Raw genomic sequence first — 26,123 nt, forward strand, 5'->3', positions numbered from 1 at the left:
ACTGTGGCTGTGGCAGGATCATTGCGGTCCCAGAGCGGTGTGGCCCAAGACAAGGCCTTTCCTGAAAGAAGGCTTACTACGAACGCCACCTTAGACCGTTCTGTAGGAAACAAGTCCGACAACATCTCCATATGCAGGGAACACTGAGACAAAAATCCACGGCAGAGTCTGGAGTCCCCATCAAATTTGTCCGGCAGGGACAAGCGGAGGCTAGGAGCGGCCACTCGCTGCGGAGGAGGTGCATGAGCTGGCGGAGGAGATGGTCGTTGCTGTAGCAGAGGCAGAAGTTGCTGTAACGTGGCGGTCAACTGCGACAGCTGCTGTCCTTGTTGGGCAATTTGCTGCGATTGCTGAGCGACCACCGTGGTAAGGTCAGCGAGACTTGGCAGCGGCACCTCAGCGGGATCCATGGCCGGATCTACTGTCACGATTCGGCTTACGGGTTGTGGATCCGCTGTGTCAGCGAGGGATTGGCGTGGACCGTGCTAGTGGACCGGTTCTAAGAGGTTACTGGTTTTCACCAGAGCCCGCCGCAAAGCGGGATGGTCTTGCTGCGGCAGTAGCAACCAGGTCGTATCCACTAGCAACGGCTCAACCTCGCTGACTGCTGAGAAGGCGTGGGACAGAAGGACAAGGCAGAGGCAAGGTCAGACGTAGCAGAAGGTCGGGGGCAGGCGGCAAGGTTCGTAGTCAGGATGGATAGCAGAAGTTCAGGTACACAGGCTTTGGACACACTAAACGCTTTCACTGGCACAAGGCAACAAGATCCGGCAAGGGAGTGCAAGGGAGGAGATCAGATATAGCCAGGGAGCAGGTGGAAGCCAATTAAGCTAATTGGGCCAGGCACCAATCATTGGTGCACTGGCCCTTTAAGTCTCAGAGAGCTGGCGCGCGCGCGCCCTAGAGAGCGGAGCCGCGCGCGCCAGCACATGACAGCAGGGGACCGGGACGGGTAAGTGACCTGGGATGCGATTCGCGAGCGGGCGCGTCCCGCTGTGTGAATCGCATCCCCGACGGCCATGACAGTGCAGCGCTCCCGGTCAGCGGGACTGACCGGGGCGCTGCGGGGAGAGAGACGCCGTGAGCGCTCCGGGGAGGAGCGGGGACCCGGAGCGCTAGGCGTAACAATTGTCTGCTCTGCAATTAAAAGCAAGTGACCATGCAAAAACTACGAATAGTGACCGAGCATGTTTATCAGGTGTGGAAAGGCGGCACAGCTCAGCAGTAGATATGGGGCTTTTTTTTTTAGTCTATCTATTGGGAGAGACTCTTTACAGGTAGATCTGTTAACTATGTTAGGAGATGATACAGAACCTCACTGTTCTTTCTTACCCATCCATGCCTTCTTTCCCATTCTTACCTAATTCATATGCCTGTGTGTGAAAAGGGCGCACTAAGAGATTTTTTTTTTTTTTGCCACAAAAGGGCATCACAGACACAAGGTTTGTTTTAGAAAATGGTTTATCATAGACACCTAATAAGAAGAACCCGCCACCTGGGCACTTGCTGCAGTAATTGTCAGGTCTTGGAGCACCATTTTTTTTGGTAATGAAGTTATATGACCAAAACACAAGGCTTCATAACAATTCTCTCCCCATACTCTATATGAGGCCTCAAAACTTCTGGAATATTCCTTTTAAATGTTTCAGGACATACACTTGGGACAACTGATGTGGAAAAGGACTTAGGAGTCTTAGTTAATAGTAAATTTAGCTGTAGTGACCAGTGTCGGGCAGCTGCTGCCAAGGCAAACAAAATTATGGGGGGGCATCTATAGGGGCATAGACACCCACGACAAGGAAATAATTCTACCGCTGTACAAATCACTAGTCAGACCCCACATAGAATACTGTGTACAGTACTGGGCACCAGTGTACAAGAAAGATATAGTGGAGCTGGAGAGGGTTCAAAGATGAGTAACCGGAGTAATACGAGGAATGGGAGGACTACAGTACCCAGAAAGATTATCAGAATTGGGGTTATTTAGTTTTGAAAAAATCAGGGGAACTTACAGAGATCTCTCCCATGATCTATTTATACCCAGGACTGTATCTATAACAAGGGGGCATCCTCTACATTTAGGGGAAAGAAGGTTTCTACACCAGCACAGACGGGGGTTCTTTACTGTAAGAGCAGTGAGACTGTGGAACTCTCTCCCGGAGGAGGTGGTCATGGGGAACTATGTAAAAGAGTTCAAAAGGGGTCTGAATAACATTACAGGTTATGTATACTAGATTTATAGGGACAGAACCTTGATCCAAGGATTTATTCTGATGCCATATTTGGAGTTGGGAAGGATTTTTTACTTCTAGTATGAGGTTTTTTTTTCCTTCCTCTGGATCAACTCAGTAGGGACTCATTAGGGATTTAGGTTGAACCTGGTGGACTCTGGTCTTTTTTCAACCTTATGAACTGTGTAACTATGTACTATAGAAGATACAGTAGAATAAAACATTGGTAAGTAGAGGTGAGCAAAACTACAGTTCTAAGCTCGTCCGTCGATTCGTTTAGTTTGCCAAAAAGTAGTTCTGCTTTTAATGTGTCCCGATTGTTACATGTACTGACTGTTTAGAGCAAATGGGACACATTAAAAGCAGAACTATTTATTTGCAATCTAAAAGAATTGGTCGGATCCAGTTTCGGGCTGCAGTACTGTAGATCCGCTCATCTCTGATGGTACGTCCATTACGAAATAATGTAAGTATATTTAGGCTTGAAAGATGAGTGTATATCTGAAAATATGCTCAATCTGTCTTCAAAAAAAGATGTAAAAGCCTCATTAAGAGAAAAAAATGCTGGTTAAAGGGAGAAGGGCTGGGGCAAAGCTCTGTGTAAGCATTAAGAAGACGCCAGGGTTTAATTACTGGCCCGTATCCTACCACTCCTTACTACAAGAGGGAACCCAAAGGACTGGCAAAGCCCAGTGGACTGGAGATCTAAGTACTCTGTCTAATGAAGAAAAAAGGGCGGACTTTATGGTCTATACATCCAAGGCATCAATCAACAACCTTATCAAAGAAAGTGCTTGTTCTCAGTGGGCGATGGCAGCAAAAGAGCAGGAAGATATTCACTATGGAGGCGCTCTGTGTAAGGAACAAAGATATTTCATGGTGGACTATGTATATGTTACATATCTGTGTTAAATACGTCTGTTCTTTGATAGAAGTTTGTAAAAAAAAAAAAAATCACATAACAAAAATATGCCATCAGTAGAAGAAAACAAATAAGAAGACATCAAATGCGTAAAATGCATTCAGAAAGTCTTCAGATCCTTTGGCATGTTTTTTTTTTTTTTTTTACATTTTGTTATGTTGTTCCTTATACTATAATTGAATAAAGTTTCCCCATCATTCTTCACTCACTACCTCATGAAGACATAGTGAAAACAGATTGTTATAAATCTTTGCTCATTTAATGAAAAGGAGAAACTATAATCTTGCAGTGACATAAGTATTCATACCCTTTCCAATTACAGCCTCCAGTCTTCTTAAGTATGAAGCCATTTGACGATTTGGTGATTTTCTTCCATTCTTCTCTGCAGATTCTCTCAGGCTCTGTCAGGTTTGATGGGGACTGTCGGTGGAAGCCATTTTCAGGTCTCTCCAGAGATGTTCTATTTAGTTCAGGTCAGGGCTCCGTGTGCTTGGCTGTGTGCTTAGGGTCATATTCTTGTTGAAAGGTGAAACTGGCTCAGTCTGAGGTACAGAGTGCTTTGGATAAGGTTTTCATTAAGAATATTTCTGTACTTTGCTCCATTCCACTTTCTCTCACCCTGACCAGTCCCTCTGTCCCAGCCATTAAAAAATACCCCCACATCATAATGCTGCCCCCACCATGCTTCACTACAGGGATGGTATTAGGCTGCCTGGTTTCCTCCAGATGTGATGCTGCCCCCACCATGATTCACTGTAGAGATGGTATTGGGCAGGTGATGGGCAGTGCCTGGTTTCCTCCAGACATGATGTCCCCACCATGATCACTGTAGGGATGGTATTGCGCAGGTGCTGGGCAGTGCCCGGTTTCCTCCAGACATGATGCAGCCCCCACCATGATCACTGTAGGGATGGTATTGGGCAGGTGATAGGCAGTGCCCGGTTTCCGCCAGACATGATGCTGCCCCAACCATGATCATTGTAGGGATGGTATTGGGCAGGTGATGGGCAGTGCCTGGTTTCCTCCAGACATGATGCTGCCCCCACCATGATCACTGTAGGGATGGTATTGTCAGGTGATGGGCAGTGCCCGGTTTCCTCCAGACATTATGCTGCCCCCACCATGATCACTGTAGGGATGGTATTGGGCAGGTGATGGGCAGTGCCCGGTTTCCTCCAGACATGATGCTTCCCCCACCATGATCACTGTAGGGATGGTATTGGGCAGGTGATGGGCAGTGCCCGGTTTTCTCCAGACATGATGCTGCCCCCACCATGATCACTGTAGGGATGGTATTGGGCAGGTGATGGGCAGTGCCCGGTTTCCTCCAGACATGATGCTTCCCCCACCATACTTCACTGTAGGGATGGTATTGGGCAGGTGATGGGCAGTGGCTGGTTTCCTCCAGACATGATGCTGTCCCCACCATACTTCACTGTAGGGATGGTATTGGGCAGGTGATGGGCAGTGCCTGGTTTCCTCCAGACATGATGCTGCCCCCACCATTCTTCACTGTTGGGATGGGATTGGGCAGGTGATGGGCAGTGCCTGGTTTCCTCCAGACATGATGCTGCCCCCACCATGATCACTGTAGGGATGGTATTGGGCAGGTGATGGGCAGTGCCCGGTTTCCTCCAGACATGATGCTGCCCCCACCATACTTCACTGTAGGGATGGTATTGGGCAGGTAGGTGATGAGCAGTGCCTGGTTTTCTCCAGACATAATGTTTAGAATTGAGGCCAAAAAGTTCAATCTTGGTTTCATCAGACTAGAGAATCTTTTTTACACAGTCCTATGATTGCTTTTGTCCTTTAGATGTGTTAATAATAAGGAGAGGCTTTTTTCTGGACAGATTGTGGAGGCTGGTTCAGCTAGAGTGGCCGTTGGGTTCTTGGTCACCCTTCTTCTCCGATCATTACTTAGTTTGGAGGGATGGCCAGCTCAAGGAAGAGTCCTTGTTGTAACACACTTCTTCTATTTATTTAAGATTAATGGAGACCTCTGTGCTCTTGGGAACTTGGGATGGTATTGGGCAGGTGATGGGCAGTACCTGGTTTCCTCCAGACATGATGCTGCCCCCACCATGATCACTGTAGGGATGGTATTGGGCAGGTGATGGGCAGTGCCTGGTTTCCTCCAGACATGATGCTTCCCCCACCATGATCACTGTAGGGATGGTATTGGGCAGGTGATGGGCAGTGCCTGGTTTCCTCCAGACATGATGCTGCCCCCACCATTCTTCACTGTAGGGATGGTATTGGGCAGGTGATGGGCAGTGCCTGGTTTCCTCCAGACATGATGCTGCCCCCACCATGATCACTGTAGGGATGGTATTGGGCAGGTGATGGGCAGTGCCCGTTTCCTCCAGACATGATGCTGCCCCCACCATACTTCACTGTAGGGATGGTATAGGGCAGGTGATGGGCAGTGCCTGGTTTCCTTCAGACATGATGCTGCCCCCACCATGATCACTGTAGGGATGGTATTGGGCAGGTGATGGGCAGTGTCTGGTTTCCTCCAGACATGATGCTGCCCCCACCATGATCACTGTAGGGATGGTATTGGGCAGGTGATGGGCAGTGCCCGTTTCCTCCAGACATGATGCTGCCCCCACCATACTTCACTGTAGGGATGGTATTGGGCAGGTGATGGGCAGTGGCTGGTTTCCTCCAGACATGATGCTGCGCCCACCATACTTCACTGTAGGGATGGTATTGGGCAGGTGATGGGCAGTGGCTGGTTTCCTCCAGACATGATGCTGCCCCCACCATACTTCACTGTAGGGATGGTATTGGGCAGGTGATGGGCAGTGCCTGGTTTTCTTCAGACATAATGTTTAGGATAGAGGCCAAAAAGTTAAATCTTGGTTTCATCAGACTAGAGAATGTGTTAATAATAAGGAGAGGCTTTTTTCTGGACAGATTGTGGAGGCTGTTCAGCCAGAGTGACCATTGGGTTCTTGGTCACCCTTCTTCTCTAATCATTACTTAGTTTGGAGGGATGGCCAGCTCAAGGAAGAGTCCTTGTTGTAACACACTTATTCCATTTATTTAAGATTAATGGAGACCTCTGTGCTCTTGGGAACTCTCAGTGCAGCAGACATGTTTTTGTCCCTTTCTCCAGATCTGTGCCTCCACACAATCCTATGTCTGAGCTCTACAGGCTGATCTTTCTCCTCATGGCTTGGTTTTTGCTCTGATATACATTGTCAGCTGTGAGACCTTATACAGACAGGGCTGTGTCTTTCCAAATCCTGTCCAATCAGCTGAATTTACCACAAGTGACTCCAACCAAGGTGCAGAAAAACATCTCCAAGAGCTAAATTTCAAGTGCCATATTAAAGGGTCCTATGTCCATGTGAAGTTTTAATTTTTCCTTTTTAATACATTTGCAATAATGTCTAAAATTCTGTTTTCACATTCTTATTATGGTGTATTGAGTGCAGAATGATGGGGGTGAAATGCTTGTTTGTTTTTTATTTTATAACAAGGCCGCAACAGAACAAAAAGTGGAAAAAGTATAAGGCATCACAACTTTCCTAATGCCTTGTACATAAGACAAAGGGCCATGTTCACATGACAGATTTTTGTAACAAAAACTGCAGCTAAATCTGGGGTACACTTATTTTATTTCTACTGCAGATTTACACTCTGTATGCCACCGATTTTTAGAGGGTGTTTGATTCTAGTCCATATCCACGCTACCAGTGGAAACTATCAGTAGGGGTGGGTTACACTACATTTTGATGATACGGTCACCGGATTCGGTTTTCTGACCTGACCTAAAACCGCGGTATACCACGGTTTTAGGTCCGGTCACAAAACCGAATATGCAGCAAAAATGATCTGACCGGAGTCACTATCTGACTCCGGTTGGCCCATTCAAATGAATGAGATCGGGGCCGGGGCCGGCTGGGACACGGGAGTGCCCAGTTTTCACTCCCCCCCAGCCTGATCCGGTGACCGTGTTTTTGTACTAAAAGGGATTATCCCTTTTAGTACAGGGATTTTAGTACGTACCTGCCAGACAGTAATGGACATGCTTAGGAAACATCTGTGCTTGTCTTGGGGCTAAACGGCTATGTTGTGAGATTACCATAACGCTGTGGCTATCTTTTTGGATTTCTTTCTCAAACTACACATCCCATAGTTCCTCCCTCCCACACATCAGCCACTGCACCCATTGAAACACAAATTAGCTGCATTCCATTCAAAAGACCAGTGTTTTCTAACCAGATAGATGAAAGATAGATAGATAGATAGATAGATATTAGATAGATAGATAGGAGATAGATAGGAGATAGATATGAGAAAGATAGATATGAGAAAGATAGATATGAGATAGATAGATAGATAGATAGATAGATAGATAGATATTCAATACACAGAAGCAGCACTACCAAAGTGCATAGATGTAGGTGCCCGCGAGCAAAACAGTCTTGGTCCAGGAATCTTCAAATATAAAAAGAAAATGTTTGCAGCACTCAGACAAAATTATGGTGAAAAAAGGTGAAGCTTTATTCCATCCAAAAAGAGCTGCTGCAAACATTTTCTTTTTATAGATAGATAGATAGATAGATATGAGATAGATAGAAAGATAGATAGATATGAGAGAGAAAGAGATGTGGAATGTATAGGTAGATAGAGAAAGATAGATAGATATACAGAAAGATAGATAGATAAATAGATGATAGATACTGTAGACATGGGACAGATAGATAATGAATAGACATCATTGATTCATTTATTTTGTAGGACTTAAAGGTACTTAAAATTTAAAATGTAATACTTTGCATCGAGTGTTTCATCCTTTCCCAGTATAATTGCCACATTTGTCATCTACATTATTCAGAGGATGAGACATAAATTTCCCTTAGCTAGTCAGCGATATGTGATTGGTACATGATCAAACAAAATGTCTTAACAGAGCAAACATGCACGGTAATTCTGTGATGTGCAATGCTACTTATGGCCACACGATGGCAGTGCAATCCACAAAAAATAAGAATAAAACAGAAGGCCTAACCAAATATTACTGCCTACAACCATCATATGGTGCATGCTTAGAGATAAAACCTCATGCACATGGCCATATCACAACGGCGTTAAAGCTTGTAGAGAATTGTAATATTGAGCCCATACAATACCTTTGTATCCTTGATGCTGTGTTTTCCAATTAGGGTGCCTGCAGCTGTTGCAAAACTACAACTCAGTACCTCAATTCAATACCAGCATGCCCAGACAGCCGTTGGCTTCATATAGCTTAGCTCAGTGTTTTTGAACCAGTGTGTCTCCAGCTGTTGCAAAACTACAACTCCCAGCATGCCCAGACAGCCTTTGGCTGTCCGGGCATGTTGGAGGTTGTAGTTTTGCAACAGCTGGAGGCACGCTGGTTGATAAAACACTTGCTTAGCACATGCCTCCCTAGCTGTTTCAGAACTACAATTCCCCCCCCCCCCCCCCCCCCAAAAAAAAATACTAGAAACAAAAACAACCACAAAAAAAACATACTAGAAATTGTAAAGAGACCAAATATTACATTATAAGGCTGAGGCATGGCTTATATAGCTATACCTGACACTACATCAACTATAACTACTCACAGTGATGCAGAGTATATCATAATTATGACATTTATTATAACAAATAATAATAATAACAATATAATGATTACATTGTAACAGTAAATAATAATAATAACAACAACAATATAATGGTTACATTGTAACAATAAATAATAATATTAACACTACAAATGATAATAATAATAATGTAATAATAATATAATAATAACAATATAATGATTACATTGTAACAATAAAAAAAAATAATATTCTTAATACTACTACTACTACCGTGTTACCCTACCCCGAAAATAAGACCTAGGTCCGGGGTAATCAACTGGCAGTTCCGGACCGCGGCCGCCAGTAACGCCCGCAGTCCATCGACGTCATCACGTCGCAGCGCACGTCGTCCCATCATCCAATAGGAGCGGCGTGCGTAGCGACGTGATGGCGGCGACGGAGAGCGAGGATGCCGGGGAAGCAGAGGCCTTGCCGGAGCATCGGGGACACCCTGGGGATGCGGCGACAGCGATGGACGACAACATCCAGGGCAGCGGTGACGAGCAGAGATGGTCCGGAGCAGCGGGGACAGGTGAGTACAACTTCGTCTAACAGTGGTCTTCAACCTGCGGACCTCCAGATGTTGCAAAACTAAAACTCCCAGCATGCCCGTACAGCCGTTGGCTGTCCGGGCATGCTGGGTGTTGTAGTTTTGGAACATCTGGAGGTCCGCAGGTTGTAGACCACTGTCCTATACTTTACATTACACGGATCCCTCAACATACGATGGTTTCAACAAATGATGGTCAATTTTGAACGGATTACCATCGTATGTTGAGGGACCACTGTACTCCAGACTTAAGTCTTTTTTCCCTATATCATGCACACTCACCACCAATAGTACTACAGCAGCATCTATGTGATTCATTACAGTAACTGGGTCATGTGATCAATAGTCTGACTCACAGAAAACTTAAAAAGGTACTCCACCCCTAAACATCTTATTCCCTATCTATGGCGACCACAGCCTTCACACCCCCTCTACTTATGTCTATGGGAGGAGGCGTGATGTACTACCCGTCACGTCCCCTCCCATAGACATGAATGGAGGCATGATGTCACAAATAGTGTTGCTCACGAATATTCGCAATTCGAATTTTATTCGCAAATATCGCATATTCGCGAATATAGCACTATTTATTTGCAATTACGAATATTCTTTTTTTTTGTTTGTTTTTCTTCACAGTACACATCACTAGTGTTGAGCGGCATAGGCCATATTCGAATTCGCGAATGTTCGCGAATATATGGACGATTATTCGTCATATTCGCGTATATTCGCATATTCCTAATATTTTCGCTTTATTTCCGTTCATGCGAATATTCACATACGCGAAAATTAACACATACGAAAATACCATAAGCTAGAATTCGCATATGCAAAAAGTAGTTTATGCGAATTTTCGTATATGCGAAATTTCGCACACCGGTCTCACACAGTAGTATTAAAGCCTTCTTACACCACATAAGCTGGAAGCAGAGAGATCACTGTGATGTGTACTGTGAAAAACATAAAAATTAAAAAAAATTAAAAAAACGAATATTCGTAATTACGAATATATAGCGCTATATTCGCGAATATGCGATATTCGCGAATAGAATTCGAATTGCGAATATTCGCGAGCAACACTACACATCACAGTGATCTGCTCTCTCTGCTATATGCGAATTTTCACGCATGCAAATGTTCCCATATGCGGATTTTCCTATATGTGAATTTTCACTTATGTAAATTTTCCTATATTTCCCATATGCGTATTTTCCCGAATGTGAATTTTCACTCGTAAATTTCCCCGTATGCGAATTTTCCTCCAGGCGGTTTCCCATATGCGAATTTTCATTCATGTTAAATTTTCCCATATGCGAATTCTCCTATATGCAAATTTTTCCCCATGTGCGAATTTTTATCCATGTACATTTTCACATATGCGAATATGCGTGCGCGTTAATTTTCACATATGCGAATTTCCCTATTTACTCGTTAATTTTCCCATAAACGAATTCTTCCTATATGCGAATTGTACTCAAGCAAATTTTCACATATGCCTATGCCGCTCAACACTAGTCACAAACACAATATGATGTCTAGAGGCAGAGTACTCCTTTAATGACTTACTGTCTCAAGGGTAGAAGTCAGTACTGGGTCAGCTGACTTCCTGTGAATTACTACAGGATGACATCATCACTTATCATATACATCCTGAGCTCCCAGACCCATCCCTTCAATATCTGTATACTGCTGCTGCTGCTGCTGCTATCTCTATGGGATCAGGTTATATATAGTGTTGCTCGCGAATATTCGCAATTCGAATATTATTCGCGAATATCGCATATTCGCGAATTTCGCGAATATAGCGCTGTGTATTCGTAATTACGAATATTAGGTTTTTTTGTTTTTTTTTCTTCACAGTACACATCACAGTGATCACCCCTCTCTGCTTCCAGCTTGTGTGGTGTAAAGAAGGCTGTAATACTACTGTGTGAGACTGACGTGCGAAAATTTGCATATGCGAAAATTAGCATATGCTAATGTTCGCATATGTGAAAATTCGCATATGTTAATTTTCGCATACGCGTATTTTTCGCACACGCGAAAATAAAACGAGAATATTACGGATATGCGAATATTCGCGAATATATGACGAATATTCGTCCATATATTCGCGAATATTCGCGAATTCGAATATGGCCTATGCCGCTCAACACTAGTTATATAGTAGTTATACACCTCCCCTCCAGCTCTGTCTGTATACTGCTGCTGCTATCTCTATGGGATCAGGTTATATAGTAGTTATACACCTCCCCTCCAGCTTCGCTTCTCGGCCTTTTGGCTAAGATCAAGTGTAGTATCTGTTCTTATCAGTTTTTCATGCCGGTGGACAGTAACGCCGGTATGGGGCTGGTGGGGATGGGTGCTGCATGGAGGATGCAGGTGTACCAGGGCTTTCCGGGGCTGGTTCTGAGGAATCAGCTCGACGGCTGCCCCGATGTGACCTGTTCCCTCCGGGTCTCGCCATGAGGCTGAGAGGGTCTAGAGCCGAGGTACTTTGTGCCTCGGGGAGTGGTGACCCCGAGGTGCCGAAACTCACTGGGAGAATAGGCTCACTGAGTTGAAGCACGGGCACCATAATCTCTTCACCTTGTGGCACTCACCTCTTGATTCCCGGCCTTCTGGCTAGGATCAGAGAAATTTTTTATAGATCCGGCCGGATGTCCGGGCAGTATATCTGCACACATTCACTTATTTATTTCTTTTTTGTCTCACTGTGTCACTTTTTGCGTGTTGTGTGTTCACAGGATTGGTCAGGATGCGGTAGCCCTTCTGGGTGTCCCTCCTGGCGGTCTAGGGGAGGTGTGTGTGGCCATTAGGTTCCGCACCTCCCTGCAAACACCCCGGGTACTCCTGCTTTGGCAGGGTACCTACCGTAATCGGCTCTGCGGGCAGATACCTTGGCTAACGCCAAGGGGGATGCCGGGAGCATTTGTGGTCCCCTAGTAGCTTCGGCGAAAAGGGACATCGAACCTGGAACCTCGCAGGTACCTTTTGGTCCGGAGGCGAAGGGTAAGGTTTGTTGGGGGGCCTCTCTCCTATCGGAGAAGGGCTTGCGATAGACCGCATCCTTTGTGCACGTTTTTTTAGTGTAACACGTTTGCACTTTTTCTTGCACTTTGGGTGAATCGAAAGCACGTTCCTCGGCTTTAGATAAAAAAAAAAAAAAAACACCTCCCCTCCAGCTCTGTCTGTATACTGCTGCTGCTATCTCTATGGGATCAGGATATATAGTATTTGCAAACCTACCCTTCAGCTACATCTGTATACTGCTGCTGCTATCTTTATGGGATCCGGATAGCACTTATACAACTTCCTTAAGGCGTATACGTTATTGTTTTTTTTTTAAGGATTTCTCCCAATGGCCAAAAGGTGTCCATAGCCATGTGCATGTAGCACAGTGTTCATTACAGCCACAGACTAACATTTATGGATCATCTTTTCAATACTTGTTTGTCGGAAATGTTATACACAATACAAGAAATGATTCATATTAAAATACAAGTTCTTAAAATGTCCCTTAGCTCAGCGCCTGTCCTCTGTCAATACTATAAACCTCATTTTCAGATCACGAAGCTGCTATCTGCTTTAAAATCAGGTCGTAATGCAGTAATTCTGCTGTATACTTCATTGATCTGCACTTACAAAGTAAATATAGGATCAATATTCTGGTTACTACAGTAAATGCACAGCTGACATAATAGCAATAGCAATACAATGTAAAACTGGTGACTGCAGTTAAATGCGCATCCAATGGTCTCTGGCATAAATCACGTAAAGGTGTAAATGGCCTTGATAACCAAATTTATTTTGTTGCATAAAATGCATTTACAATATAAAATTTTTTTTTTTAAAGAAGCAACCTTGCAAATAGTCTTCATTAAATATTTCCTACCGTTTTGTGTCTACAGCAGCTTTGTGGTCCTATGCATCTCCAGGGTGACAGACAACAAACAAACCCTGTGTAGTCTGATCCTGCCCTCATATTTGTCCGCTTCCTTCTCTCATATGTTTTATATATTACCAGGAAGTAATGGACAGACAGAAGGCAGTATGACTATGATCAGACTACTGTTTTGTTTGTTGTCTGTTACCATGGAAATACATAGGTCTGCATAGCTGATGTAGACATAAAACGGTAGGATATTTTCAAGGTATACCGTCACTTTTTACACATAAAAAATTATGAATGGTGGAGGGGGACCCTGACCTATCACTGGCACAAGTGGAAATAGGAGAGTGCAGCTGAGCACTACCCTCCATACTCTTTGTGCATACGACCAAGACAGTCCAATAGACTTACAATTGGAGTCCATCTCGGTCAGGTGGCACAAAGCTGGGAGAAAATGGTGCTTGGCGCTCACTTCTCCTGGCTCATTCTAGTGATCGGTCGAGGTGGGAACATGTCAAAAGTTTTTAAAGGAAGACGATATGCAAAAATTAAATTTTTTTCCTTTGCAAGTTCATGGGAGCAAAAAAAAAAAAACGAAAAAAAGAAAGAAAAAAAAGATTTGGATATTGGAAACAACTTGCCACTCAATTTTGTAGAATTTGAGATATAATATTTTTTTTTTTTTGCAATCCTTGATCACACATGTATTTGACGTTTTGATCCTGTCGGACCTTCATTAGAAATCCGGAGAACTGCAGAGAATGGTAGAGATAGATACAAGCCAGCCCAATGCCATAAAATAGCTGTGTGGTAGCTGCACCCCATTGCTGTTCTAGAGAGAATTACTAAATAATGGAACAGCTTTTCCCCAAGAGTATAAGGCTAGGTTCAGACTACGGAATTTCCGCCTGCAATTCTGCTTTGAAATTGCAGGCGGAAATTCCGCTTGCTAAAATGAATAGTGTAGTGAATGGTTTTCCGTTCATAAATTCACACTTCGGAATTTGTGAAGTTGAATTTGTGAACGGAAAATCCGCTTGGAAATTTCCGCCTGAAGATTCTTCTTCTTTCTTTAGGCAGAAATCCGCGCGGAACACATTGCAGTCTATTGGAGACTGCAGTGTCCGCGCGGTCCTAGCGCCGACTGATTCAGTCAGCGCTGGCAGCACTCGGAATCTCCGGGCGGAAATTTTCTGCCCGTAGATTCCGTAGTCTGAACCTAGCCTAAGGCAAGCGGAAATTATGCAGCGTGAATAGACCCTTAGGCTGGGTTCACACTGCAGAATTTCTGGGCAGAATTTCTGCCGGAGATTGAGCCGGCGGCACTAGGACCGTGTGGACTACATTGCCGTTCCCATAGATGGCAATGCATTTCTGAGCAGATCTCCTAAAAGATCCACCCAGAAATGCATTGCAGTCTATGGGGGCAGCAATGCAGTCCGCGTGGTCCTAGCGCCGCCGGCTCGATCACCGGCAGAAATTCTGCACAGAAATTCTGCAGTGTGAACCCAGCCTAAGGGTCTATTCACGCTGCAGAATTTCCGCTTGCGGAATTCCGCCTCAAATTAAAGCCCATAGGCTCCTATGAGATTCCGCATTCCCATTTACACTTCTGAATTTCCGCTTGCGGAATTCCGCTTGCGGAATTCCGCAAGTGGATATTCAGAAGTGTGAATGGGAGTGCGGAATCCCATTAAAGTCTATGGGCTTTAATTTGAGGCGCAAGCGGAAATTCTGCTGTGTGAATAGACCCTTACTTTCTACTTGAAGAGGAAAAGGTGCCATGTAAGTATGGAAGGTGTTTGTGTGGCTAAGACTTCGGGTTGGTACCTTTTATAAATAAATGTACATGGGTTGAAAATGTTAAGGAACTTCCAAATAGATCTGTGTATGGAAAATTCAACAGATTAGATCACATGTATTGTGGATGAGATTTTCCGAACCTCATCCATGTACTGCAGATTTCTCCTGCACAGAAAGTATATGTTCTGGTTGTGACCAATTGCCATCAGCTCTTGGACCAGTCCAGCATCACTACCATGCCAGATCATCAGATGTATGGGAAAAAGCACTTACCTATGGTTACTATATGATTTGATCAAGGGTGGACCTACCTGAATTTTTTCCCACACGTGCCGATCGTTGTCTTGCCTCTGTATATCCCACATTAGCCTCTGTATAAGTGCTGCTCTGTTTTGTCGTACACTGTTTGCTGGAGCCCCGGGTTGTGGAGTTGATCGTCCACTGCCATTTAGATACAATGCCATCTCACTGGGGGTATTTGGAGAGATACAGCGGGGTGAGCTGGGCCCAAGTTCTGAGCCCGAACTGATCTCCCAGTCCTCTACATCCCTCAGTGCTGGTTGTGGTTCTCCCGGAGTAGGAGATACCAGCTGTGAAAGGCTACCGAGGCGCAAGGCAAGAAGGTCTGCTTCATGTAAGTGCGAGGGTAATGCCAGGAACTCATCTGACCCATACCAGCTGCCCGTCCCTAAATCAGGTGGTGGTGAATCCAGCAGTCTGTCATCCTCTTGATCTTTCTGACTTTTATTTGGTGTGCTGCAGTGCGAGGGATTAGAATTGTTGGGTGACTCTCTGCCATCTAGGCCCTGTCGCACCTCACTGTAGTCCTCTATTGCCACCATATTGTGTCTTGTAACATCGTCTTCAGGTTCTTGCTTTTGAAGAAAGGATGGGACTGTGGAATATGTGGGAGTCAGGCTAAGAACAAAGTGTTGTTTGGGGGAAGTCGGACATACTGACAAAGGAGAGTTGGGTTCAATAGATGCCTGGTTGTCTGCTGGTGCCCAGTCAGCCACATCATTTAGGAACAATCCTCTCTTTGGTAAAGAGGGACGAGTGGGGGAATCTCCTCCATGGTCACTGCTCTCCTGAAGAGGTCTTTTTGGTGTGGTGCTTTCGCTGGTAGTGAACATTTTAAGAGATTGCTGTCCTGGTTCATCAATCTGCTTAGGTGTTAAGTCTTGTTCCATCTCAGCATTAAGGGTGATGTCTTTGTCAGGAATCACAGTCAGCAGGCCCGGTCCCTTCACCAGATCTGGAAACTCCTGTTGCATAGCGTTGTATGTCCAATCTTCTAGGGGCTTTGCAGGAGGTGGCGGTGTGTCCTCTTCCCTCGGACTGTAGTCTGATAATTCAAAGGCAGTGATCCCGCAATCTAGAGAAAGGTAATCTGGGGGGCATCGAATGGTCAGCTGACCAGAGCCATCCACCTCGGTGAGAGCATCCAGTCTATCCTGAAAGAAGAAGAGAGTTCAAGTTGACTGTATTATACATTATATCAGACATTAAAACTAGTTTTTGCTATTGCATTCCTTATGGTAAAAAAAAAAAAAAAAATCTTTCTAATGTACTTTGTTTAAAAAAAAAAGAAGTTTTCTATGTTTTATTTGTGTTTTTAAAAACCTGCCTCCAGGTGTCTCCCTACTTGTCCAGAGCACATTTTCCCCATCCTTTGCACAGACTTTGGACTCCTGCTGGCCTGGCAGAAGTCCAAAAGCCGGAAATGCTGAGGCTGTGTGTGTGTGTGTGTGTGCAGCCTTAGCCAATCATAGCTCATCTCACACTGAACTGCTCTGGGCTGTGTGTAGCAGAGTGAGGGAGGAAGTTCTCCCCTGTATGGCTTCAGATGATCTCACACCTGCGAGGAACGCCCCTTCCCAGTCTGTGAATCTGACTGAGCAGAAAATACAGAGCAATATCAAGGTAGAAAACAAATAAAATAATAAAAAATAAAGGTGGTGGTAGGGGGGGGGTTATCATGATGAGGGAAGTAAACTGTGAGAATTATAAAATTTAAAGGAGTTCTCTAAGGTAAAACTTTTAACCCCCGCTGTGCCCGGGCTGTAAAACTATGCATAATAAACTTTCACTTACCTGCCTACGATCCCCCGTTGTTCCGATATCGCCATCCCGTTCTCCGGTCCCGGTCTCTTCCACTTCCTGCGGGTCGGTGACTTCACTCTGCGCTCACCCTATCAGCGGCCGCAGCAATGTCCCGTCGCAGCCGCTGATAGGCTGAGCGCAGAGTGAAGTCACCGACCCGCAGGAAGAGGAAGCTGACAGGGACCGGAGCACAGGCGGCGATATCGGAACAACGGGGGATCGTAAGGCAGGTAAGTGAAAGTTTATTATGTATAGTTTTACAGCCCGGGCACAGCGGGGGATAAAAGATTTCAGTTGGAGAACTCCTTTAACAAGATCATGAGAGGTGCTCTTTAAGGGGGAGTTTTCTATGGGCAACTGGTCAACTTTTTCTCAGCACACGTCTTGGTGAATCTTATACTTATCTTACAGTCTCCGAATGCTTTTTTTTAAATTAAATCCTTCCATCAGGTACAGTACTTGGTGAGTATGAGTCTTACTTACAAAAATAGTAGTTCTGTTCTAGCGTAGGTTAAATCTTTTAACTTTATTTGTACTTCCTTAAAGGGGTACTCTGGTGGAAGACAAATGTTTTCAAAGATTTTCATATTACTTCCATTTAAAAATCTTAATCCTTCCAGTACTTATGAGTTGCTGTATGCTCTAGAGGAAGTTGTGTAGTTCTTTCCAGTCTGACCACAGTGCTCTCTGCTGCCACCTCTGTCCATGTCAGGGACTCTCCAGAGTAGGAGTAAATCCCCATTGCAAATCTTTCCTGTTGCAGACAGTTCTGTTAACAGAGAGAGCACTGTGGTCTGACTGGAAACAACTACACAGCTTCCTCTGTAGTATACAGCAGCTGATAAGTACTCGTGGTGGCCCAGTACGGGAGATGTTACCCCGTGCTCCTGTTGTCCTGTCAGGTAGCCTCCTCCAGTGTCCCCAAGGCCCCCTGCACTTGTTTCCACATTGTAAATATGTTTTACCATGTAAAGTGTTATAAAATGTCTTGTTGCTTTAAGAGTTATACCATGTGATATGTCATGTGATTGTTACCGAGGAGGTACCAGTGACCAGGTGATCCCAAGAGTGACCTATGGGCTCCCTGCTAGTCTCTCCCATATAAGCCCTGGGTGGAGCTAGCTCTCTCTCTCTCTCTCTTTCCTTACAAGTCTTTGCTGGAGGTCAGTCGTGCCTAGTGTGTGTGTCCAGAGTGTTGGAGACCTCAAAGTCAAGTCCTGCAGCCACCATCAATTCAAGTAAGATAAAGTCACAGCTTTATGAGTCAAGTCAAGTCAGTCCCTGTCATCTGTCAAGTCAGCGTGGTCCGCATTCAATTGTCCAGTCCTACTACCAGTCCCAGCAAGCCCTTAAGGTCTCTGAGTCACTGGTCACCTCCGTGGGTCCTGGCTGAACTGTATAGACTTTACCAACTGTCTACCCTCTATCAAGCTATCGTTGTCCGTAACTTGGCGTCAGAGCCATTATTGCCCCCGTGCCTAGCCCAGGATCTAACGGTATATCTTTGGGTGGTATCGAGGATAAACCACACACTGGCATCACGAATACTAGGAGTTAATGCCCTCTGCCCCAAGGATAACAACATCTGCCCTCATCACACAACCCCTTACCACATACTAGAAGGCTTAAGGTTTTTAAATAGAAGTAATTTACAAATCTGTATAACTTTCTGGCACCAGTTGATTTGAAAACATATTTTTTTTCACCAGAGTAACCCTTTAAAATCCAAGATACAAAACACAGTGCACGTTATGTTCTTGATGCGTTTCAAGCCGTCAAGTGACTTAGTCATAGCACTATAATATGAATTAATATGTTACTCAGTAGTACTTAATCCTGACCATGTACATGTCATTTTTATGCCTCTATCACCTATATTTGTGGTGGTGGTAGGGGATTGGTATGTCTGCTCATGCAGCCTTGTCCATAAGTCGTCTCTTGTCCATGACTCATGGACAAGCCTGATGCTGCTGAAGGACTGGTTAGTGTCCCAGTAGGTATGGGGGACCTCTAGTGGTGGGATTTTTAGGAGCCATTTTCTTTATTAAATATTCAAAAAATTTTAAGCAACCATTCTACAAAAGGTCTTTAATTTTCATCAGTAACAACATATAAAAAGTTTTTGGCTCTGACAGTGCCAATTTAATATCGGATGTATGATGCCAATAGTGTAAAGTTATCAAAGGGTGGCGATCAGGACAATGTAATTTACATTAAAGGGGTACTCCAGTACATTAAACCTCTTCTATCCAAAGGCGATAACCGAGTACAGCGCTTGTGTATCTCCAGTGTTTCTATAGAGACTGCATCGAGTGCCTGTGGATGCGCAGCTCCATGCACAGGGAAATACGGGGCCCTTTTCTGAAGATCAGTGATCGGACCCGGTGCGATCAAAAGTTTTAACGTACTGGAGTACCCCTTTAAGGATTTAAAGGGGTTATCCAGGAAAAAACTTTTATATCAACTGGCTCCAGAAAGTTAAACAGATTTGTAAATTAATTCTACTAAAAAATCGTAATCCTTTCAGTACTTATGAGCTGCTGAAGTTGAGTTGTTGTTTTCTGTCTAAGTGCTCTCTGTCTCAGGAACCGCCCAGTTTAGAAGCAAATCCCCATAGCAAACCTCTTCTACTCTGTGCAGTTCCCGAGACAAGCAGAGATGTCAGCAGAGAGCAGAAAACAACAACTCAACTTCAGCAGCTGATAATTATTGAAAGGATTAAGATTTTTTAATAGAAGTAATTTACAAATATGTTTAACTTTCTGGAGCCAGTTGACATTAAAAAAAAAAGTTTTTTCCCGGAATACCCCTTTAATACCCTAATAATACTAAGCCAGTGTTTCCTAACCAGTGTGTCTCTAGTGGTTGCAAACTACAACTCCCAGCATGCCCGGACAGCCTTTGGCTGTCCGGGCATGCTGGGAGTTGTAGTTTTGCAACCGCAGGAGACACACTGGTTGGGAAACACTGCACTAAGCCTATAATGTTTTAAAGAACTGAAGTACCTCTTTAGGGACTTAATACCCTAAAAACCTATGCCCATGTTTCACAACCAGTTTGCCTCCAGCTGTTGCAAAACTACAATTCCAAGCATGCTGGGAGTTGTAGTTTTGCAACAGCTGGAGGTACACTGGTTGGGAAAAACTGCTATTGCTATTGCTCAGAATAAACTAGCAGCTCCCCAGTGCTCAATGAAACTTCATGGCTAGTCATAAGGGTTGTACTGTAATTGCATGGACAGTTTTTAATAACATTAAAGTACCTTTTAAATATAAAAGAGTCAGTCCAGGTCAAAGTGATCCTGCCACATTAAAAAGCAGTCCAATCTGCCAGCATCACATTTTTTTTTTTTTTTTTTTAAATCAACTAGTTACTAGTTTGTAAATTACTTCTATCAAAAATTCTTAATCCTTCCAGTACTTATTAGTGGCTGTACACTGCAAAGGAAATTCTTTTCTTTTGGGATTACTTTTCTGTCATGACCTCAGTGCTCTCGGCTGACACCTCTGTCCATTTTAGGAACTGTCCAGAGCAGCATAGGTTTGCTATGGGGATTTTCTCCTGCTCTGGACATTTCTTTACACGGACAGAGGTGTCAGCAGAGAGCACTGTTGGCGTGACAGAAAGGAAATCCTAAAAGAAAAGAACTTCCTATGTAGTATAGTATAGATTTTTCTAATAGAAGTAATTTACAAATGTGTTTAACTTTCTGGCATCAGCTGATTTAAAAAAAAAAAAAACAGTTTTCCACTGAAGTACCTCTTTAAGAGTCCAGTAGGCGGTCCTATCAAGTGAGCAGGATCTCCCACTGGACTCCTGAGCCCAAAACGGGCAGAGGTTTCAATAGCTAATTTACAATGTACACTAAACCTTTTCTTCTAAGATGATATATCAATCCGCTCGGCTCCTCCTGCTCTATAACATGGTTGGACTGCATTTTCAATGTGAGGGGTTCCTTTTAAATGGATATTTTTTGGTCAAGAAAGAGTAGTAAGCAAATAACAATATCAGTTAGCATGCGTCTAGCTGCAATTTTGCGTTGGGATTTAAGGGGAGAATTGGGGTGCTACTTCTTGCCTCTTGCTCCTCCTTAGTGAACGCCTGCAGGATGTCCGTCTGCCGGGTATAGTTGCCGTTGCTGTCCTGCAGCCCCTGTAGGATCCTCTCCCTCAGGACCAGCACAGACACCCGCAGCTGATGCCACAAGAGCTGCACTGTGTGAATATCAACGATCACATTCACCGAGTACGACAGGAGCTTCAGGGAAAACTCTGTGTCCAGCAGGGCATGGATCTGTTCCACATGATCAGAGATATCCTCACAAATATCCTGCCGGATAGAGAAAAAATCAATATTAGAGGGGAAAATAACAGAAGATACACACAAATGAAGGGCACGACAGTGAAAGGGTAACTGTAATACACAATACCCCATGTTAGCGTTTCCCAACCAATGTGGCTCCAGCTGTTGCAAAACTACAACTTCCAGCATGCTGGGAGTTGTAGTTTTGCAACAGCTGGAGGCACTCTGGTTGGAATACATTGCCCTATGTGTTGAATAAATAAATGGGCGGTAATGACCACGAAACAAAAACATTTGTGCAGCTCACAACTTCGGTGAAAGGGTTAACCGTGGTTACTGCGATACACAACACCCTATGTCAGTGTTTCCTAACCAGTGTGCCTCCAGCTGTTGCAAAACTACAATTCCCAGCAGGTAATAGTTATACGCTACAGAATGCATACAGTATTTGTATTCTTTGTATACCAGTGTAGCAGTTGTTTCCCAACCAACGGCTGTCTGGGCATGCTGGGAGTTGTAGTTTTGCAACAGCTGGAGGCACCCTGGTTTGGAAACACTAATCTATGTGTTGAATAAATAGATGAAATCGAAAGGGTGATCATGAACACGAAAAAAAATACATTTGTGCAGCTCACAACTTAAAGGGGTACTCCGGTGGAAAACTTTTATTTTTTTTTTTTTATCAACTGGTGCCAGAAAGTTAAACAGATTTGTAAATGACTTCTATTAAAAAATCTTGACCCTTCCAGTACTTTTTAGCAGCTGTATACTACAGAGGAAATTCTATACTTTTTTAATTTCTTTTTTGTCTTGTCCACAGTGCTCTCTGCTGACACCTGCTGCCCGTATCAGGAACTGTCCAGAGCAGGAGAAAATCCCCATTGCAAACCTATGCTGCTCTGGACAGTTCCTGACACGGACAGAGGTGTCAGCAGAGAGCACTGTGGACAAGACAAAAAAGAAATTCAAAAAGTATAGAATTTTCTCTGTAGCATACAGCTGCTAAAAAGTACTGGAAGGGTAAAGATTTTTTAATAGAAGTCATTTACAAATCTGTTTAACTTTCTGGCTCCAGTTGATTTAAAAAATAAAAATAAAAAAAAAGTTTTCCTCCGGAGTACCCCTTTAAGACTACAGTGAAAGGGTTAACCGGGGTTACTGCGATACACAACAGTGTTTCCTAACCAGTGTGCCTCCAGCTGTGCCAAAACTACAAGTCCCAGCAGGTAATTGTTATACGCTACAGAATGCATACAGTATTTCTATCCTTTGTATACCAGTTTAGAAGTGTTTCCCAACCATGGTACCTCCAGCTGTTGCAAAACTACAACTCCCAGCATGCCCGGACAGCCATTGGCTGTCCGGGCATGCTGGGGGTTGTAGCTTTGCAACAGCTGGAGGCACACTGGTTGGGAAACACTGCTGTTTGTGTTTAGTACAATAGATGAATACAAATAATTGAAAAACAAAAAAAATTTTGATTTGTTTTAATTTACTTATTTATGAGGGAGGCAAAAAGGACAAAACCATGGTTACTTCTATACACAATACCCTATGTCAGCATTTCCCAACCAGTGTGCCTCCACCTGTTGCAAAAAACTACAACTTCCAGCATGTTGTGAGTTGTAGTTTGGCAACAGCTGGAGGCGCGCTGGTTGGAAACCACTACCCTACGTTTTGAATACATAAATAAAAAACAAATAATCGAAAAGAATAATATTTAATAACAGTTTTTACTTCCTTATATACAAAGGGGGCAATAAAGACATAAAGCATTCACGGAACGGTATATAAAATAAGAAAACATGGAAGCGACAACAATTTCGGCAACATCTAAATTGAATTTAAAGAGAAATGAACAGGTGACTGATCACTAGCTAAAAAAGAAAACAAACAACAAAAAAAAACTTAATATACTGAAATCCTACATTAAAAAGAAATGTCGTCGGGTAAATCTCAAACTCAATGGGGGAGATTTATCAAAACCTGCCCAGAGGAAAAGTTACTGAGTTGCCCATAGCAACCAATCAGATCGCTACTTTCATTTTTGAAAAGGCCTGTGGAAAATGAAAGAAGCGATCTGATTGGTTGCTATGGGCAACTCAGCAACTTTTCCTCTGGACGGGTTTTGATAAATCTCCCCCAATGTCCTAAACTATTAGGGGGAGATTTATCAGAACTTGTAAAGAGGAGAAGTTGCCCATAGCAACCAATCAGATCACTTCTTTCATTTTTCAGAGGCCTTTTCAAAAATGAAAGTAGTGATCTGATTGGTTGCTATGGGCAACTCGGCAACTTTTCCTCTGGGCAGGTCTTGATAAATCTCCCCTTTTGAGCTTATCCTCTCCTCGAAGGTTAATACGAAGAATTAAGTCACGTCAGAACACGCGCAGATTTTATGCTCTTAAATATAACCTCAAAAATAAAACCTGAAATAAAAAATTATAATAATACCGGACTTGCGACCTACGTATCGGTCCCCGACTTATTTCTACAACGCGGCCATTCCTTGTGCTGAAACGAGCTGTTGTCTTTGTACGAGCGAGCATGGCACACTGGGCAGCCCCCTGGTTGTGTCTGTGCGTGTCCTGGGATTCGTGACACAGGAGGACAGCTGCCATGACGCTTTCAGCTGTCGGGACATTTTCCTACTAAAACACACACAAACACACTACGCTGCTTCAATGGCTCGGAGGCTTTACTGACAAAGCGACCCCCTGTAAAACACCCGTAAGATGTCTTGCGTTGATCTTCCACCGTGCTGCGCGCACGCTTTATAGGAATACGCATCTATCTTACTACAAATTCATTAAGAATTGGGGAAACGTCGTGTAGACATATAAAGAGAGTGGAACCTCAATGGCAACCCTACTAAGAAGGATCAACCCGAAATATAACCCCACACACATATACCCTACCTGGCCGCCATGTATGTCTCCACACCTGGTCTGTCAGTCAGTCCTGGGATTTAGGGCCTTTCCCGCAGTCAGAAAGGGCCCCGAGCCCAAACCATGTCTTCAACCAGCCTGGTCCCTCAATGCCCCTCCCAGGGACTATTTTTAGGAACTGATTTCTCACCCAGGGGGAATGTGATAGAAGATGGGAGAGACCCTATGACTAGAGGCAGTCTGAGAGGCTGGGACTATTCACCGTCCTGTTAGTGGAAAGATACGCTGTGCTTCACCGCTTCGGAATACGGATTAGCCTGAATAATACTGAGTCACATGATGGTTAAGAAAGAAACTATTTTTTTAACTAAAATAACAATAATTTCTGCAATGTCAAGATACTATATATCCCAGGTCTCCAAACTGTTGCAAAACTACAACTCCCAGCATGCCCGGACAGCCGTTGGCTGTCCGGGCATGCTGGGAGTTGTAGTTTTGCAAACATCTGGAGGGCCACGGTTATATATTTTTTAATCTCTCCTACTATAAAATTATAATTTAACAATCAGCAATATTAAAGAAGAGTTCTGTAGTGAAATATAACTTATCCCCTTTGGTAAGGGGATAAGTTATAGATCACGGGGGTCTGAATGCTGGGACCCCCCCCCAGCGATGGCAGTCTGCTGGAAGGGGGCGTGCTGACCCTCGCAAATTTATCAAAAATGGCGCATGTTCTATATAAATAGCTAGATCTTAGGGCAGTATTTCCCCACCAGGGTGCCTCCAGCTGTTGCAAAACTACAACTCCCTGCATGCCCGGACAGCCAAAGGCAACAGCTGGAGGCACCCTGGTTTGGAAACCCTATCTTAGGGAGTTTCCAAGTGTGGACTTGAGTGAGATCACATAAAAGTTGTGACATTTCGATAAATCAGTAAAACATAAAGGGGTTATCCGGGAATAGAAAACGAGAGCTAATTTCTTTCAAAAACCGCTCCCCGTCTGTCTCCAGGTCGGGTGGGCTTCTGCAGCTCAGCTCCATTGCAGTGAATGGAGCCAAGTTGTAATACCATACTCAACCTGGGGACAGACATGGAGCTATTTTTGAAAAAAATCAGCTCTGTTTTCCTATTCCTGGGCAACCCTTTTTTTTTTTTTTTTTTTTTTTTTTAATCAACTTGTGCCAGAAAGTTAAACAGATTTGTAAATTACTTCTATTAAAAAGTCTTTACCCTTCTAGTACTTTTTAGCAGCTGTATGCTACAGAGGAAATTCTTTCCTTGTTCAATTTCTTTTTTGTCTTGTCCACAGTGCTCTCTGCTGACACCTGATGCCCGTATCAGGAACTGTCCAAAGCAGTAAAAAATCCCAATTGCAAACCTATGCTGCTTTGGACAGTTCCTGACACGGACAGAGGTGTCAGCAGAGAGCACTGTGGACAAGACAAAAAAAAGAAATTAAAAAAGAAAATAATTTCCTCTGTAGCATACAGCTGCTAAAAAGTACTGGAAGGGTAAAGACTTTTTAAAAGAAGTCATTTACAAATCTGTCTAACTTTCTGGAACAAGCTGATTTAAAAAAAAGTGTTTTCCGCCAGAGTACCCCTTTAAAGCAAATTTTACTCAAGCGCTGTGGAATTCAAAAGGTAATTTGCGCAAAAACTTGCGACAAATGTGCACAAAAATGCTGGTTAAATTTAATGATAAAAATAACCTCGCCCAGGTCTTTATTAAATTACTTCTAATAGAATTTGATTGCTATAAACAGCATTGGGGTTGACTTGGCAATTGGCATTTATTGGTTTTCCAGG

The 26,123-nt window shown here is 43.8% G+C and overlaps 1 protein-coding gene and 1 non-coding gene across 9 annotated transcripts in view; one reads left to right on the top strand and one right to left on the bottom strand.

The window, feature by feature from the left end:
- The window catches only part of AKAP6 (A-kinase anchoring protein 6), a 234,271-nt gene that overhangs the window by 159,426 nt on the left and 48,722 nt on the right, over window positions 1-26,123 (bottom strand). For all 8 annotated transcript variants that reach the window (XM_056547013.1, XM_056547014.1, XM_056547006.1 and 5 more), the window contains 2 exons: window positions 21,203-21,454; window positions 15,334-16,476 (listed from right to left, as the gene is read on the bottom strand). In XM_056547013.1, coding sequence (XP_056402988.1) covers window positions 15,334-16,476; window positions 21,203-21,454 — 1,395 coding nt within the window. The remainder of the gene's footprint in view (window positions 1-15,333; window positions 16,477-21,202; window positions 21,455-26,123) is intronic.
- On the top strand, window positions 11,589-11,776 carry LOC130296054 (U2 spliceosomal RNA). The gene has a single exon (XR_008849116.1). It is a non-coding gene; the product is annotated as a U2 spliceosomal RNA (small nuclear RNA).

Source organism: Hyla sarda, chromosome 11, assembly GCF_029499605.1.
Source record: "Hyla sarda isolate aHylSar1 chromosome 11, aHylSar1.hap1, whole genome shotgun sequence".
Classification (NCBI taxonomy): Eukaryota; Metazoa; Chordata; class Amphibia; order Anura; family Hylidae; genus Hyla; species Hyla sarda.